Source organism: Schistocerca americana, chromosome 6 (genome assembly GCF_021461395.2).
Source record: "Schistocerca americana isolate TAMUIC-IGC-003095 chromosome 6, iqSchAmer2.1, whole genome shotgun sequence".
NCBI lineage: Eukaryota > Metazoa > Arthropoda > Insecta > Orthoptera > Acrididae > Schistocerca > Schistocerca americana.
In genome coordinates, this window is record NC_060124.1 from 130,869,349 (window position 1) to 130,887,852 (window position 18,504).

The 18,504-nt window shown below is 39.9% G+C and overlaps 1 protein-coding gene across 1 annotated transcript in view; it reads right to left on the minus strand.

Annotated features, from left to right (window-relative positions):
* LOC124619367 (autophagy-related protein 16-like) overlaps positions 1 to 18,504 on the minus strand; it is a 95,925-nt gene that overhangs the window by 48,720 nt on the left and 28,701 nt on the right. Inside the window, exon 3 of the mRNA XM_047145691.1 lies at positions 5,145 to 5,307. Coding sequence (XP_047001647.1) covers positions 5,145 to 5,307 — 163 coding nt within the window. The remainder of the gene's footprint in view (positions 1 to 5,144; positions 5,308 to 18,504) is intronic.

Here is an 18,504-nt window from a genome sequence, read left to right on the forward strand (position 1 = left end):
AAACTGTATCACAAAACTTGAAGAAATGATCAACCACTTTAGAACTTGTTCATAGTGATATCATGGCACCTACTGATGCTCCAAGTTTGGAAGGTAACATATTTAATGAGTATCATGAATGATGCAAGCAGAGAAACATTGTGCATTTCTTAAAAAAAGTATAAGGATTAAGTATTTGAAGAATTCTAGAAATGGAAAATTCAAGTGAAAAACAAACCAGATAATACTCGAAGAGAATCCACAATGGCAAAGGCCCAGAATTCAGCATGAAGTAACAATGACACCTAAAACATAGCAAAATGGTACATCTGAGTGCCTTAATGGAATATTAATGCCTGTTGTAAAGGTGCCGTTGCTAGGAAGCGATTTACCGAAGAGTTCTTTGGCTGAGATGATGTACACTGTGGTATATGTAAGCAATTATATTACAGACAGTCACAACAACAACAAAAAAACCTTACAAATTGTAGGCAGGTAGAAATCCTAGGGTGTGACATTAATACAAGACAGGATGCGAAGTTTCTGTTCACGTGCCCACAACGCATTGTTCTGAATTAACCATTTAAGGGCAGAAAATGGCATTTTTATTGGACATTCTCTGTGTGGCTGTGGATACAGGATGTGAATGCCAGAAACAAAACAGGCTGTGGAATCTAGGACTGTATATTCAAAGAATTTTTAGAAATTTTGAATGGCAAATTCTCAGCTGAAAAAAGGGAACATAATGAATTTGTTGCACTGTACAATGAAGAAATATTACTATTTCTGAGTATTAAAGATGAAATGTGAAGTGAAACAAGATTCTAACACTGAAGAGGAATTTTATGATTTCTTAGATCATTAAGAAAATTTGGTTTTGTCTTTATTAAATAAAGGAGCTTGTTGAACAAGCCGAAACTTCAAGCAATCAATTCAGGCTAAAAACAGGTACAAAAAACCAAATAATGGTTTCAAGAAAATGTCATCCAATGATACTTCCTTCCAAAGGGAAGGCTTATGTGGAAGAAGCACAAATAGACATAGTGAAAGGAAGTATCATCAAGTAGTTAATTCTGATGAGGCAGTGGAATTGATAGTGGCAATGAATGAATGGATGAAGAAATTAATTCCTTGAAGAATCATGACACTTGGAAACTGGTCAAGCTATCATCTGGTGTAATTACAGTAAAGAATACAGTTTGTGAGAATGAATTTTTAAAACTCATTTAGTTGCAAAGTAGGAGGCATGGACTATAATGGACTACAATGAGATTTACGCTCCTCTTTCAAATTTTGAAATGTCTAATGGTAGCAGCCAGTGTTAAGAAAAATTAGCATACTGATCATTATGGTGTGAATAATGCATATTCTGTAATGCTTATGCACAGAAAGAAGATAGGAAGCAAAAGGTGAAAACTGTTGTAGACCATTGCTTTGAGATCAAGTACATGGGCATGGAGTTGCACATCTTAGGACTTAAATTTGGAAACAGTGAAGACGGAATGATTAGTCATTACAGAGGGACTACATTAATTGGAGGGAGGGGGAAGGGGGAGTATATAACCAACCTGGAGAGTTATTCAAACCATTTTGGCACAACCTGGGAGTACTGTCTCCAGGATGTTACAGGTGAAAAGTTGAAGCACATGACAGGGTCAAAAGTTACTGTATCATTAAGGGGGCTACAGATGACCTGACCTGTCACCCCAACAATGAACATGACAAAGTCGGGTGTGGCACCCACATGGCCTGAAGTAGCACTTGATTTAGTTGTCTAGCTCTTGGCTTCTGCCGAGAACAAATGCACGCATGCAGCATGCCTCTCATTCTACTGAAACAAAAGAAAGTTGGAACTGCTCTGATAGCACTGCTAGAAACTCCTCTCATAAGAAACAGAGTGATGTGGACCAGAAAATGTTACTGAAATGGAAGTATTTTAGTCATATGACATTACTGAGACAACTGGATAGAGAAGAATTTCACAATTATCATAGAATGGACTATGACAGTTTCATTACACTGCTGCACTTGGTGACTGCACAACTGAGCCAGAACAATGCCATGCTGAAGAAAAACTGGTTGCCACTTTATGATTTTTGGTCACTGCAAGAGACAGTGCAGATCTCAAATATACTAGTTGTGCAATCTCTCAATAGTTACTTTAAGAAATAATCTCTAAAACATATGACACAAGGTGCTAAGTTCTGAGGACCTACATATGTCTAAAGAGAACACTTTCTCAGAATGTAAATTACTTATTTAGAATTTATTTTGTGTGTGTACCAAAATTATTAAATACAAGGAATTCTTTCACAGAGTAAGTACTGTTTTCAGATTCTTGCTGTTTTGCTCCAAGCTGTGCAGCAGTACTTCATGTATCTGAAATAATTGGGGGAACTGTTGAACTGCACATACTGCTGAAACAACTGAATGAAACAACACAATGACGATGAATGTGATGGGAGGACATGGGATGGTATCTCTTACATTCATCATCAATTATTTTACAATGGGCTTTCCTAACGTCCCACAAAAATAACTTCAGCTATTAATTTCTCATGTGCTTGTTGCAATACTGCTTGTCAGAAGTATCCCACAAACAATAAGTCTAAGTTCTAGGAACTCAATAACAACATTTCACTTAAGAGTAAATAATCACAATTCACTTAAGAGTAACAGTGACCACTGTGATGCATGTACGCACAGCCTCCTCACAGTGAAGTCCAAAGCTCAACTGATAAGTGTGTCACATGACGGCGCTACATACGGTCTTATGTGGTCTGGCTATCAGGCGGCACAGCCATCTGACAAGGACCCAACAAGAGATCTGTTAGTCGACAGCTACACACATGCCCCGACAACACATCTGACCTGACCAAATCTGCCAACGGCCTGACCAAATTAGATCGTCTGTAGGTCACTTCAGCTGTTAAGACACAATATCAGACATTATCAGCTATGTCTCACCCAAATGCGAATACCTTTATCACCTGCTGTGTTGTCAAAGGGAATTGACCACTGTGCCAAATTTCTATTCTGACATGTGTTTATCAACATACAAGGGGTACCCAAAAAAATAAACTATTTTTTAAAAGCTATATATTTTCAAATTGTTCGTGAAACAACCCTCTCTCCTTCAAAATACTCTCCATTATAGCTAATATGCTTGTCCCACTGGCGCTTCTACTGTTCAAAACATCTTTAGAAACAGCTCCTCCCTCTTTTTTTTTTCTTGACTTCTTCAATGTTGTCAAACTGGTGTCTTTTCATGCCCCTTTTCATGCGTGGAAATAAGAAAAAGTTGCACGGTGCCAGGTCAGGTGAGAAAGATGCATGGGGCAGAAGAACCATGCCATTTTTAGCCAAAAACTAACAGATGGTTGAGTGTGTGCAGATGCATTTTCGTGGTAGAAGAACCAGTTTCCTGCTTGCCACAAATCTCTTTTTGATGAACACTCTTGCGCAGTCTTCTTAAAACTTCCAAATAAAACGTTTCATTGACAGTCTGACCTGGGGAAACAAACTATGAACAAACTATGTCCTTGGCATAAAAAAAAAGCAAATCAGCATTGTTTTGATGTTTGATTTGACTTGATGATCACTCATACACTTCAGCTTTTCCCATAGCATCATCTTGGTACGCTATTTTCAACATTAAAACTGTTTCAGCAGCATTTTTACCAAGTAGAAAACAAAATTTTGCAGCTACATGTTGTTCACTTACACCTGCCATCACGAAAAATTAAACAAGAACAAAACAGCGAAGGCATAAGCAATCACTGCAGATGAACAGAACAAGCCAGGCTGACAACACAGATGGCACTGAACTGACGATGAGTTACGCTACACACACATTGCAGCAGAAATTTGTACTAAACGAGGTCCGCCCACAGCATAGTATTCCATTTTTTTTCCCTTTCTTTCTTTCAGTACCCCCCTGGTATTTCATTGCTCTTGAGTCCAATACAGCCTGGACATCACTGCATGTGATAGGTCCAGAGCAGCACGCATGGCTTCAGAGATGGAGTACCCCATACTTGGGGTACCCACAAGCTGTTCAAATGCAATGAATACCATTCGTCTTCCCCATACTGCATTCAACAGTCTCACAGATGACACGTTCTGATGACATCTCTCTCACATGGCACACTTATCTGTCACATCTGTCCTGACAAAGAGTTCTCTCTCTCTCTCTCTCTCTCTCTCTCTCTCTCTCTCTCTCTCTCTCTCTCTCTCTCTCTCTATCTATCTCTCTATCACGAAACGTAGACCTACTTAAGACACAAAGTTGTTTGATTACACTACTGCCAAGCCATCACTTGGATCTGCTCTACAAGCAAATATCTATGTCTCTCTATTCAAAGCAATTTAAAGCGGTGAAACCAAATAAATATAGTTGTGGGGAAGGTAGATGCCAAGACAATGCTCACTGGGAGACTCTTAAGGAACCGTAATTCATAAACAATGGAGAGTGCTTATAAAATTCTCACTTAGTCAATTTCTGGGATTACTAAATTACATTAACATGGGGAGGGAGGGAGAGAGGGGGGGGGGGGGAGAGAGGGGGGGGAGGGAGGGAGGGAGGGAGGGAGGGAGGGAGGAGGGAGGAGGGAGACGGAGACGGTTCAAGGATGAGCTGCTTCAGTAACCACCACTTTGTTTAAAGTATAAAATCATCATTAAAATGCTCATCTCCATCATGAGACACTGCAGGATAAATGTGTATTAGTTAATGACTTACTCTTGAATTTTCAAAGCATATATTCCATGATGAATCAAGAAACATATTACAGCCCTCCACACACATAAAAACAAAATGACCTAGCAGTAATATGAGAAATATTTAGTCTTGTGTAGCAATGCAGTGGCAACTGTTCTTGCCACGCATCATCCACAATTGGAATAAAAAGTGAGTAAAATGATTATATTCAGATTATGTACCCTCTACCGCTCACCATACAGTGACTTGTGGAAAATATATACAGAATCTAAGTGATATGTTTACATGTTAAAAAAAGAAAAGAAAATTGGAAAATTCTCAACATGTTGCATTCTAGTATCTTCAGCTAAGTTGAACATGACTATGATTATTGTCAATATAATATAGTCTATTCATGTACTAAGAAATACTAATGGTATAAAAATTTCACACTTTTGTCTCTTACCTGCGTCTTTCGGAGCTTCTCTTCCAGGGATGCACAAGTAAGCTGCAAAGCTTGATGTTCATCTCGCAATAATTGCAGCAAATTTTCCAACTCCTTTATTTTGTTTTGATATAACTGTATATCTAAACGCAGTGTGCTACTTACAGTTAAGCTGTCTTTTAAGCTGAAATGAGAGCGTAAATTTATAATCATTATGTATTCTTCACATATTGTGATACTGTGCATTGTTTGCAAAAAAAGTTCTAAAACTGTCATTAATATATATGATTAATTATATTTTAAAACTATTCACTTATATTTAAAAATGCTTTGACAGTTACCTGTTTCTTATGATGCTGTATGAATAGTAATTACTGCAGTTACTGAAAGAAGCAAACTGGATTGTGTATAAAGTTATGTACATCCAATCAGTGATGTTTTCACAACATTCAAGAAAATGACATTTTATTAGGTGTACCATTTGCAAATTTATTTCCCTGAATTCCAGTGTGTCCTAGTAACCATAAAAATACTCCTTTGCCTGTTTTTAGAGGTAGAGAAGGGAGTCATGGACTATTTTATCTACTTGACAGTTTCACTGTATGGAATGAAGGGCACTCACTCAGTGAGCCAGAGAAGATCTGGAGTTCCTCTAGTACATGAAAATCTTGTCAGCTACAATTTCTACAAACTGCATGGGACTCTCCATCAAATATGGTAAATTCATTTCTAAGTAAACTTTGAAGACAAGCCCAAAACAATCATGAAACAGTACCATTGATGATCATCTACATCTATTCTCTGAAAGATATCATACAGTGTGTGGTGAAGGGTCCATATGTGTGAATATATTCTTACACTGCATTCATTTAAAAAAATTATTACATACACAGTTAAAAGATATCCAGGAGCACAATCCCACCTGTGTCCCTCTCAGCAGTTGTCACCAAATCTGGGATATGGTAGGTATCTGTCCCACACCAGCAACCAATGGATCTTTGCTTTGCATTGATCCCAAATGGCCTCATTTCTCAGGTCAATTACTGAAAATCAGTTTCACACCAGGGCAAGCAACATTATGGTATGCAAGTCACTCTGAAACTGTGAAGAATCTATGTCCTTATAGACAGTAAGAAGTGGCCACTGAGTTAACCTAAATGCAGGAGCTGTGAATGGAGCTGAGTCTGTGGTTAGCCTGAGCCCACTAAGATCGATAACTTCATTAAGCCTGTGTCACAAATCAGCACACTGTGCATCCATAATAGCCAGGATTGCGCAAAACATTTATAAACTGGAGCAAATTGATTGTCTATCCCTCCTCTCCCCTCTACCTGACATGTGGTTAGGTCACTTTCAGATGTTCTGCGACTTAAGGTCCTAGAGGTGGTCTAACCGCAGCAGCTTCAAATCAAATTTGATGCCATAAAACCTCACAAAAACATCAAAATGTACAATGGTGGCCCTCATTTTCATGTAAAAATATGAAGAGAATGGGTAACGTAAAACACACACACACACACACACACACACACACACACGAAATTACAAGATTATCCACAAGCAAGCAACATTACACTGGACTCCTTGTCATGGACATTGTGCTGCCAGCAGAAATGGCACAGAGTGCTACACTCGTTATGATACATCTTTCAGGGACATGAATTTCCTATTCAAATACAGGGTGCAACTAAATTCCCTTTTCAGACTTTGAGGACAGGTTTCTTGCTCAAAAACTAGAAAAAATACCTACAAAGCATGGCCTCTAAAATGCACACCTTAAGAGCTATGAGCACTTGTTTGTCTCCAACACAGTGAAACAACTCTTTTCTACAGCAAGCTCCTTTGCCTTCCATATTCTGGAAGGAAGTAGTATTGATCAAAACAAGAAATTAACAGTCCATTAAACATGGGCTCTAAAATGCATGCTCTAAGAGTTGTGAGCACTTATTCATCTTCACTATTGTGAAACACATCTCTTTCAATTGACAAGTGTTCGTACCTCCTCTTAACATGCATTTTAGAGTGCATGTGTACTACACAAGTTTTCTTGTTTTAGTGTAAGAAACCTGTCCCTAAAGTCAGTAATAGGATTTAGTTATGCCCTGTATATGTGACAGATCTTCCCCAAGTCATCATCTAGCATTTTATAAGAGAAAGAACCAAATGAATACAGACAACTGATCAAGCATTTCAAGTAAATTATTTCTGTAAGTACTGTTATATACCCTAATTACAAAAAAATCCAAATGGATGTGATCTTTGCAGGAGAGCCTATCACAGAATTGTCTTCAGTCAGGCCAGATTCCCTCCACAAGCATAGACATTGTCATGGTGGTGAAATGGCTCAAATGGCTCTGAGCACTATAAGACTTAACTTCCGACGTCATCAGTCGCCTAGAACTTAGAACTAATTAAACCTAACTAACCTAAGGACATCACACACATCCATGCCCGAGGCAGGATTCGAACCTGCGACCGTAGTGGTCGCTCGGTTCCAGACTGTAGCGCCTAGAACCGCATGGCCACTCCGGCCGGCCGTGGTGGTGAGTTAGTTCGCATGCCTCAACAATACAGTCAGTCAACCATGGGTGCAAATACACTGAAGTGTTATCTATACATCTGGATACTTTATCTGGTGTGCCACTTGGCAACACATTTTAGCTGTCAAAAGAATCTATGGCTCATTGTAGGGGAGCTGCCTGTAATCGGTTGCTGTGAGGCATGCCTGGGGCAGAGTGGTGCAGTGGATGCTTAAGGGCACAAAACTGTTAAGGGCATAGGCACCCATACCACAACGTAAGAAAAAAACAAGTACTTAATAAAAACCTGAGGCAAAAATGCAAAAACCCAATCAAGCAACCTTAAAAGAGGACAACAACATCCCTTGGGAAAATTTCTCGAAACATCATTGAGATAGCGGAGGTCCCTGCATGGGGGATCAAATTTGTTTCGCCATGCTGCTACGGTGAATGAAAAGTAAGACGCGATTGACAGAAGGCGTACCATCTGATAAAACATCTGACAAAGTAGACTGGAAACAGACATAAACAGGTACAAAATGGGCACTGGATCAGGAAGTGGCACAACATCGAGGGTTGAGAGCAGTAGGCACAGAGTGGGGCAGGGTCGCCACTTAAGGGGAGCCGGAACGATCCATCTTCTCCATGTTAATTTTAGCAAATAGAAGGAACATTTTTTCTAAAACCATTAAACATATTGCTGTGAAATTTGGACTACATGTTCAGTGAATATTTCTCTACAAAGTTATACAATGTTAAGAAATATTTATTGGTTTTTGTTTTACAATTTTTTTAAACAGATGCTTATTTTTTCTCTAAAATATTGCACTCTTTCTTCTATAACACTTGAATAATACAATATTTTCTTACAGTCTGTCATAAAAATGAAGGAAAAGAAGTAAACAATATTGTGTATAAATTTCATTGATCACTGTTAGCAGTTTTTGAGAAAATGTTCCCCAAAGATGAAAATTTTAAAGTTACGGGAAAAGGCTTCCAAAGTTTTTTAATACATTCCTGCCCCATACAATGGATTATCAGCATTCTCTTCTTTTTCCAGTGTTAGTTTCCTTTTCACTGGTCTTTTCTTCCCTTTTGCTGCATGTTGTAGGCTTTTGTCTCTTCTTCCTGCACCTCTTAGTCATTCTTCATCAATTAGGCGCATTGTGGAAATGGTGGTGTGTCCTGGTTGGAAACCTAAACATTTCAGCACATCACATTTGATAATGTTTCCTTCATTGTATGTTTCCACTGCATCATAAACTCCAAAATGCAATGTTTTTATCTGTACAAACACTCTTTTGGGAATCCTAATCCAAATTAAATTATTTACACTTTCATTTGGATTTTGTGTTTTCCCATGTAAACACTTTTCCAATAAACTTGGCTGTGATAAATGTCTGAATATGGGCTTAATTACAACATTTGGCAAACTGTTTTTATGGGCATATTCCTTTCCTGATTCGTACTTACAACATGAGTCATCACCTGTGGGGCACAGTGCATGTTGTGAGTGCTCATTTGCTGATTCAGTATAAAAAACAATGCCCATACTGCTCTCTTCATATGCTCAATGCTTCTTGTATTTTGCATATTTGCAGAATGCTTCTTGTATTTTGCCTAATTGCACGCCCATGAGACCTCTTCAATCTATCAATTTCTTCATCTGTCCATCTTCCTCTTCCTCCAAAGGTCTTATCATCACTAAGCTTCTGGGATCCTAATGTCTGCTTTAGTTTGCGCAAGTGAGACCCCATATGTTTTTGCACATGTCCAATGCACTCCTGTTTCTTGATGTAAATTTCACTGCCATATGGTCTGAGTTCCCCTACAGCTTTATATCCCTTAGAATCACCATCTCCTAGATAGTGTATCGTACATTATACCACTCCTGTCATCTGGAAAAAATTGCTTTCACTCCCTCTACTTCCATCGCTCCACTCGTGCTCTGAAAATTTGCTTCACAACTTTCACTATGTTTGTCCTTGGTATTGCCCTTACATCTACAATGTTTTGAGAGAATAGCAGCATGAATTACTTTGCAGCTGTCTCCACTGGTAGTTGTCACAACTCCATTTAGAGATCTCTTACCTCCATGTTGCCATCTAAAGCCACAGTTAAATCTCTACAATTCCCATTATCTGTCACAGCTTCAACTGCTTTCTTCCTTATTGCTCGAGCAATATCTTCAGCAGAAGATCCCACCAATTCATTATAAAATCCAAACTTAGTTGGTGGTTTTGGCAAGTTCATAATTGCACATAACCTTGTCCCTGCAGCACTGCCATTGCCAATGTAACACAAGCCATCCACTAGCCTAACATTTATATCATACACCTTCTTTCCACCATTACCACTACGAGGAATACTGCTAGAATTAGAAAACAAAACTTCTGCAGCACATTTGTTACGCATCAATAACATTTTACATGCTAAACCAATGTGTGAAGTTATTTTCAATTCCAGTCCTCTTTCTTTGCAAACTTGGCATAATATGTTATGTTTCAAAATACAAGAAGTTCTATCACATTTATTTGGAGTAGTCGGTGAAACAGTCTGAGCAGCATCTCCCTTCGAAGCAACAAAAGATTTCTTCTTCCACTCATTGTGTCTTTTCTTAAACACTCGATTGCTGAAACGGAGCATACTGATATCCACAAACCAAATACGTAAAACAGGTACGAGCAAAATTCGTCAAATACGCAAAATTGAACAGCTAAACAACAAAAAGCAACCTCCACAAGTCAACACACATGGTATAGCATTTATGTATACCGATATGAACAGTCACTTCTCACAGAGAAAGCTATACAACGTTGGAAAACAAAACACTGTCTAATTCCGCAAAGATATCCTCTTGCAGACAGCGAGCGGCGCCATCAGAGGTGACGCTACAACCGTTAACGCAGCGCGTCAACTTTGCAGCGATAAAAAACACACTTAGAATTCACTTAGAAGAGTGAAACTTGATTTGTATTGCTCAGAAAACTCCAAATAATTTTATAATAATAATTAAAAAAAACATTAATTTTGTACTTTTCATCGTTCCGGCTCCCCTTAATAAATGGCAGTGACTGAAACAACAGTGTCCTATATGCAGCCAGGCTAGACTGACCACCTTGTGATGTGAGGGCTGAGAGGAAATCGACCACACTATTGGGAGAGGTACCCATGTAACCAGGAACCCACAGTAAGCAAGTATAGGCAGTCTTGGGTCTGTTGTACTGAAGGGTGGACTGACTACAGCACATGAAGGCTCTAAAGAGCACTGAGAGCATCTGAGAAGAGGACTCAATTTGGAAGCCCATATCGCCACATGTACTGGGTGGGCTGATAAATGGCATAGAGCTCCGCAGTAAAAAATCGAGCATGGGTCAAGAAGCCGATACTGAAAAGGATCACTGCCAAGTACAAAGGCACACAAAACACCATGGTCAGTCTTGCAACCATAATTGTAAACAAAGACGCCGTCCACAAGCTGCGTGCGAAGTGCAAGAAACTTTCTGGGATACACCCGGCCAGGAGTCATGTCCTTAGGAAGTGGATAGAGTCTGAAATGAACACATAACTCAGTACGAAGGCAGAGCAGTGAAGAACTTGCACCCAGGGGGAACTTGGCAGGAAGAGTAGAGCAAAGCTGTCGAAGCAGCAAACCACAGTGAACTCTGGGAGGCAACAGAGAAGATGGGCACAGCCCATATTGGCAGTCAAGAGAATGGTCACAAAAGGGAACATAGGATGGGAGACCAGGCATATAAGACAGACAACTCACATAATGATTAAGGAGAGCATCCCACTGATAGGTCAATGTTAAGTCAGCAGCCTCAGCATAAAGACTCTCAATGGGACTAGTACAGAATTTTCAGTGGCTAAATGTATCCCACATTGGTGGATGGTGTTCAGATGACGTAAGGTAGATGGAGGGGCAGATGAATATACAATACATCCACAATCCAGTTTCAAATGGACTAGGGTCTGGTATAAACAGAGGAGGATGGTCTGATCCACTCCCTACAAGGTGCAGCATAAAACTCGTAGAACACTGAGGGAGCAAGTACAACGAGATGCCATGTAAGAGACATGGAAAGGCCAACAGAATTTCCTATGAAACATGAGTCCCAAGAATTTTGTTATGTCAACAAATGCAAGACGGAATAGGCCAAGACATAGGGATGGGGGAAGAAACTCCCAGTGCCACCAGAAGTTCATACAGTCAGTGAGAGAGTAGAAGCCATTGTTGATGCTCCACAAGTAAAGATGTCTAAGTCATCACTGAAGATGCTGCTTAAGTAGATGGATTCGTTGAGAGCTGCAACGGATTGCAAAGTCATAAACAAAAAGAGAGCCTGAGACACCAGGCAGGAGACAATCCATAACAGGGATAATGGCTATGGCAAATAAGATGGCGCTGAGTGCAGAACCCTGAGGCACCCCGTTCTCTTGAATAAAAGTGACTGACAGAGCTGAGCCTACACATACCTTAAAAACATGGCCTTTTAAAAATTCCCAGACAAAAAGGGGCAGGCGAAGCCAGAAGCCTCACTCTCATATGATATGGAGGGGGTGACATGCACCTTCTCCAAATCAAGAAACATGACCACAGTTTGGCACATCTGCAAAAAATAGTTCATAACATGAGTTGACAAGTGACGAGATGATCAACTGCAGAGCGGTGCCTATGGAGATTCCGAGACTCGAGCCACCACACCAGCCGGCCATTAATCATACATTCCATCACCTTTCAGACAGTAGCTGGAAGTAAGGTGTTTGATCTTACCAGGCTGAAGTATGGGAATGAAAATGGTCTCATGCCAGCAACTGTGAAATGTGCTATTTGTCCAAATGCAATTATACGTATGGAGGAGAACGTGTAGACTGTAGGCCCTCAGGAGATAGGTGTTCCAACATCAGAATGTGAATGCCCTCCGGTCCTGGAATGGACAACTGGGACAAAGAGGGTGCATTTTTAAGCTCACTCATCATACGAGCCGTATTGTAACATCCACAATTCTGGGAAGAGAGAGATACTGTCCTTGCCTCGCTGCCCATTTCAGAGTGAGGAAGGCAGGATGGTAGTGGGTGGAACTCTAATGTCTGCAAAATGACAGCCCAAGGCGTTGGAGATATCAAGAAGGGCTACAATAACATTGTTCGCTATGGTCAGATCAGGAACTGGGGAATGAACCACAGTTCCTGAAAGCCGATGAAGATTATCCCAAACAATAGAAAAGGGAAGTAAAACCGTTAAAAGAACTTTGGGAAAAAAAAGGCTTTTCTGATCCCTGAAAATGCAATGACACTGTGCACATAGCTGTTTATAACAGTTACAGTTTGCCATCACGGGATGGCATTTAAAACCACGGAGAGCTCGTCTCCACATGCGTCGTGACTTGCCTCAGTCCACCAGGGAATGGGGGCACATTGAAGTGAGCAAGAGGTGTGCAGTATGTATCATTCAACAGCAATAAGGACAGCGATTGTAAGGTATTCTACTTGGTCATCAATGCAGGGGAAATAGTGTTCATTGAAAGTAGCCAGAGAGGAGTCGAGCTGCCGGTCAGCTTTGGAAAGCCGCTGGTGGGTTGGATGCACAGATGGGATAGGCTTCAGCAAATGAATGACACACAGGAGATGGTGTGCCAGAGAGAACAGACCACCCGAGACGACAAGCAAGCTGGGCAGTTCAGATAAAAAGTTTCAAGTGGGAAAAGGAATGCACGGAATCAGAAAGAAATGTGGGTGCACCCATGTTCAAACAGATTAGATTGAGCTGGTTGAAGATACCTACTAGGAGAGAGAATATCGGACAGGGGCATGTAGAGTCCCTAAGAGGATGGTGGGTACTGAAGTTGCCGAGCAGCAACAAGGGAGGCAGAAGTTGAGCAATAAGTTTCAAAATGTCTTCCCTGGTGACAGCCGAAAATGAGGGTGAGTAGACAGTGCAAAGAGACAAGGTGAAACTGGGAAGGGAAAGATGGACAGCAACAGCTTGAAGCTGGGCATGCAAAGATATGGTGTGAGTATAGATGTCATCTCGAATGAACAACATGACTCCCCCATGAACTGGAGTCCCTAACTCAGAGGAAGTGTCAAAACAGAGCAAAGTGTGGGAGGTGAAAGCAACTGTAAGGGGATAATTTTGTTTCCCGGATGCGGAAAACAACTGGACAGAACAATCACAAGAGGCACTGTAATTCTATCCTATTGGATCTGATGCCGCGAACGTTCCATTGGAGAATAACCACATCTGACAATAGACAGGAGATGGGTCAAACAAGGGGAGCAGTCACCACAGTGGCAGCCGAGTGCCAGAATTCGAATAAGAACAGCAACCAGGTTCAGAGGCTGGAGGATACTGGTCCATCAGTTTGACAAAGGTATTCTCCTTTGGTTGCCCAGCAGACTGGTTGTTGACATTGTGTCCCAGTGAAATGGAGGTCGGCTTGGTTGGGGTACCAAGTGGTGACGCCGTTTAAGGAGAACATCGAGGTGGAGAAGGGAAAGATCGTTCCCCTTTGTTTGACTGTTTAGAACCTCGTCATTTGTCAAGACCCAGATGTTGGCTGGTTAGATGTGTGCAGAAAGTCATTGCAGGAATACTCCTTTTTGGATTTCCATGCATCTATTTGCGAGGCAAGTGATTTCGCTGGCACAGGCGAAGGTTTGTTGGCATGGTGTGCACATGTACCAGGTGAAGATGAGGCTGTGACCTTGGAGCTAGACGATTTCACAACCGTGGCACTAAACTGGAAGTTGCAAGTTTGCATAGCCATGTCCTTCATAAGTCGGGGTGTAGCAAGAACTGTAGTCCTGCCAGAGGGTGATATACAAGGCTTGCAGCTAGTCAATGTTTTCCAAGCAATGTGAGTAGGAACATTTTCCTTCACCCAGATCTTGAACGACTCTCATGATCATCCTTGCAGTTTACACAGAGAGGGAAAGTAGGTGGACACACACTCTCATGAGTACCCCTGCTGCAGGTTAAGCATTTAGCTGCTCTTTCAAAAGATTCGCGAATGTGGTTGTAGCTCTGACATTTGTAGCAATGGGATTCAGGATATATGGATCGCCCCTCTCAAGCAAGAGGGGATCTCTTTATTTCTTCTCTTGTTTTGCAATCTGCCTCCTTAAATTCATTCTGTTTTTATTTTTGCCTAATTACCATTAACATGCATGAGTATATTCCACATTTCCCTCAGTCTTAAGGAATATAGTACCAGGTCTAATTTGTGCTGTTTTGTGTATGTAATGTATATCCTAATTTATTTTGAGCATTCCTAATTAATATATTTTGCTACAGGTCATAATAGGGTGAAATCAATAACTGTTTCATGACTTAGATTCTATCGTTGACTAATAAACGAATACAAATTCTATACTAATTATAAACATTTGGGAGAAGAACAACTAGAATTCTTAAAGTATTTATTTGGCTCTATTCAAAAACATAGTAGCAAAGCCAGCCCTTAATTAATTCCAAAGTAATTACCAGGTTTGTCAGAAGTATTGTTTGTATAACCATAGCTGTTAATTTCATTATTTAAACAAATAATTTGACCTAAAATTTGTGGTAGAAGGAACTGTTAAAAAGAAGGAATTGTTTGATATATTCAGTTAATTGAATGAGTTATATTTTAATTGTAATTTCTGTCACTTAAACATTGAACACTATATAGTTTCAGTGCCCATTATTGTTAGGATGTATAAAGGACCTATTTTCGGTCCCAAGATACTCAGTCCACGGCCGATTTTCAGACATGAAACATATATTGGTTAGATTAACAACAATGCATCAACTTAACAGTGGAATAAGTGTAACACAAATAGGCCATGTGCTAGAATTATTAATGACAATGTCTGTTTAATTTAATTGAAAAATAGTGTCACATGTACCATATTATTCTGCAAGAACTGTGACCAGTGTGGTTAGGTTTTTATTGCTCATAGATGTTCAAGAGAAAACTATTGTAGCAATAGGCTGACATTGCCTGCAACCTATTAATGATGCTTATCGTCATTTAACAATAGTGAACTGGCCATATAATTGTGTAATATTTGGAGGGGGGGGGGGGGGGGGAGAGAGTTGTGAACAGTGAAAGTAAAGAACTATGAAATGCAATTATTGTCGGCTACATCATTCACAGTAGCCAGTGTTGAACTTCCACCCACCCATTTTGCAGCCAGTATAACAATGCAGTACGTCGACACCGAGGACTATCAACGAAGAAATAAAGCAGGTGAACGTCACACTGGGGCAGGAAATTACACGTCACTCAGTCGCCTTTTATGTGTCACACACACAGAACAGCCTTCAGCAACACACAGAAAGAAGGAAGAAGAATAGGAAAAAGAGAGACCTCAAATGACAAAGCAGAGAAAGGGCAAGAAAAGAACAGATAGGGAAATAAGGGTGGGTGGACAGGACAAATCCATACGCAGTTTTACCAAGAACTTTGATTTCTCAAAGAAAGCATACGGCTCGGTCCCCAAAGAAGGGAAAAAAAATAGCAGAAGGATATACATGCAACACACACAGGGAAGCAGCACCACAAAGGCTGGGGCCCTGTGGCAGCAAATCAAATACTCACGAAAGAGTGATGAGCCCCTTGGGTGGGGGGGAGTCTTTTGTGAATGGTTACATGGCATTACAATGAGTATTAAATGCAAATGGTACATTCCTGTTATCTAAAGTGGCTTGTTAGCTCTAGGACTGTGTTTGACTGTATACCTTCTTCAGGATTGTGGATTTCATACAGGCTGTTCCGAGGTTTCATTTCCCAACTTGTGAGCTTTGGTTTCAATATTGAAATTTGCTGAGGGCGTAGGTGGCACCTCCAGTCTGTAAGAGATGATTATGTAACTAGCTAGGTACTGGGCCTTGTGTTTATGAAGTTGTTGCCATTTTGGATGTTGGGCATTAATGTTGTATGGCTCAATAATAAGAAGTGGTATCCTGATGTTAGTTTTACCCTGTTGTTTGCTGTATTTAACTGATCTACTATTCTGGGTTACAGTGGTGGCCAGGGAGTAGGAAGCAAAAATTTGTGTGTTGTTGTAGCAAACCTGGCAATTCTTTATAATTTCTAAATTTGCATGGGAACTGTTTCAGCATTGTCTCTAAAGGACGTATTGGCTATAACAGCGAAACCTAATGGTCCCGTCTAAATCATATGTAAATGCTATATTTAAAAAAATGGCTTAGTATGACATCACTTATAGTGATTTATCATTTAAATGACATTTTTATTACATTTTTGGAGAAATATATTGGCTATAACATCCAATGTTCATTTTTGTTTGTTATATATTTGGGTATTACTAACAACAATGTAATGTCATTTTTAAACTCTTGTAGATGGTGTATTTCAAATCAGTGTGTGTTAAACAGTCAATGCCACCATTGCTTTAAGGATACTGCAAAAACGAGGAAAGTATTTGAAAAACACTCAAACATAATAATGTGATTTACAAAATGAGGGAACAAACATCGGCATTGCGAAGGAACTTGGTGCCTCGCACTCAACAATTTCTACAATTCGGAACGGCACAGAGAAAATACAGTCCTCAGTCCTTATCTAACACAATTCCTTGAAACTCAAGTGGGCAAGATCATCTGACAACAAAGATAATGAAGATGTTTTACTTACAAATAACGTGCCGACCAATGGATCTATTCATCAAGCAAAAGCCAATGAATTTATGCACCTGTTGGGAAATCCGAACTTCAATTGTTCTTCGTCTAGGATAGAACATTTCCAACCGCAGCATATTATCTCTGAGAAAATTCTTGGTGAAGCTGCCAGTGTACCTGATGGTATAACAGATGAGTGGCTAGCTAAAAGGTGGTCTGTATTGTATGACGGTTACAAACCAGATGCTACATTCAATGCAGATGAAACTGGCTTGTTTTACAGCATGATCCCATACATCACACTGAAATTTGAAGGGGAATCGAGTTCAGGCAGGAAAATGTTGACAAGATCACAGTTATGGTTGCTACATATATGACAGGATGATACAAAGAAAAGTTTTTGGTGATAAGAAAATTGAGAAAAGCTAGGTGTTTCAAAACGTTCACTTCCTACTTGTAGTTTATGAAAACAATGCAAAATCTTGCACGACATCTGCCTTTTTTGAAAACTAGTTGCATAAATGGGACTCTCAGCTGAAATCAAAGAAACGAAAAACTAGTCTCCTGGCAATAACCACCCTGATTATCCAGTAGTCGACAATCTGCAGCACAATAAGCTTGTGTTTTTACCTCAAGATGTCACTTCAGTTCTACAACTTATGGACCATGGAGTTATAAAATCTCTGAAAATGCAGTACAGGAAACTTGAAGTGATGAACATGCTACATAAAATTTAAGAAGGTAAAGAAACAGTTTTGGATGTTCTTGGTGCAATTTCATTGACATTGAAGAATAAGAAAATCTCACCCAAAAGACAACTGGCAATTGTTTTAAACATGCAGGATTCAGAGACCCTTCTTCTCCATCCCATTGCGAAGGCGACGTATTTTCAGCTACAGCTGATGGTGCTGCTGATGAAGATGAGGATGAAATACCTCTGACAGAATCATACAAGAACCTTGTTCATATTTGTCGGCTTGTGAAACACAGGATTTAACCCAGGCACACAATGATCTTAGCTGTGTACACCTCAACAAATGAAAAAGAAATTTTAACTGACATCCAAAGGCAACATGTGATTGACGAATATGAAACTGAACAAGAAGAATAGTTTGTTGTGCCATCACTTAACAAAGCCCTAAGTGCAGTGAAAACTTTACAAAAAGCATTTATTTTCAAGGAAGAGTTTAATACAAATGATGAGGCTTTAACATGAATGCATCAACAGATG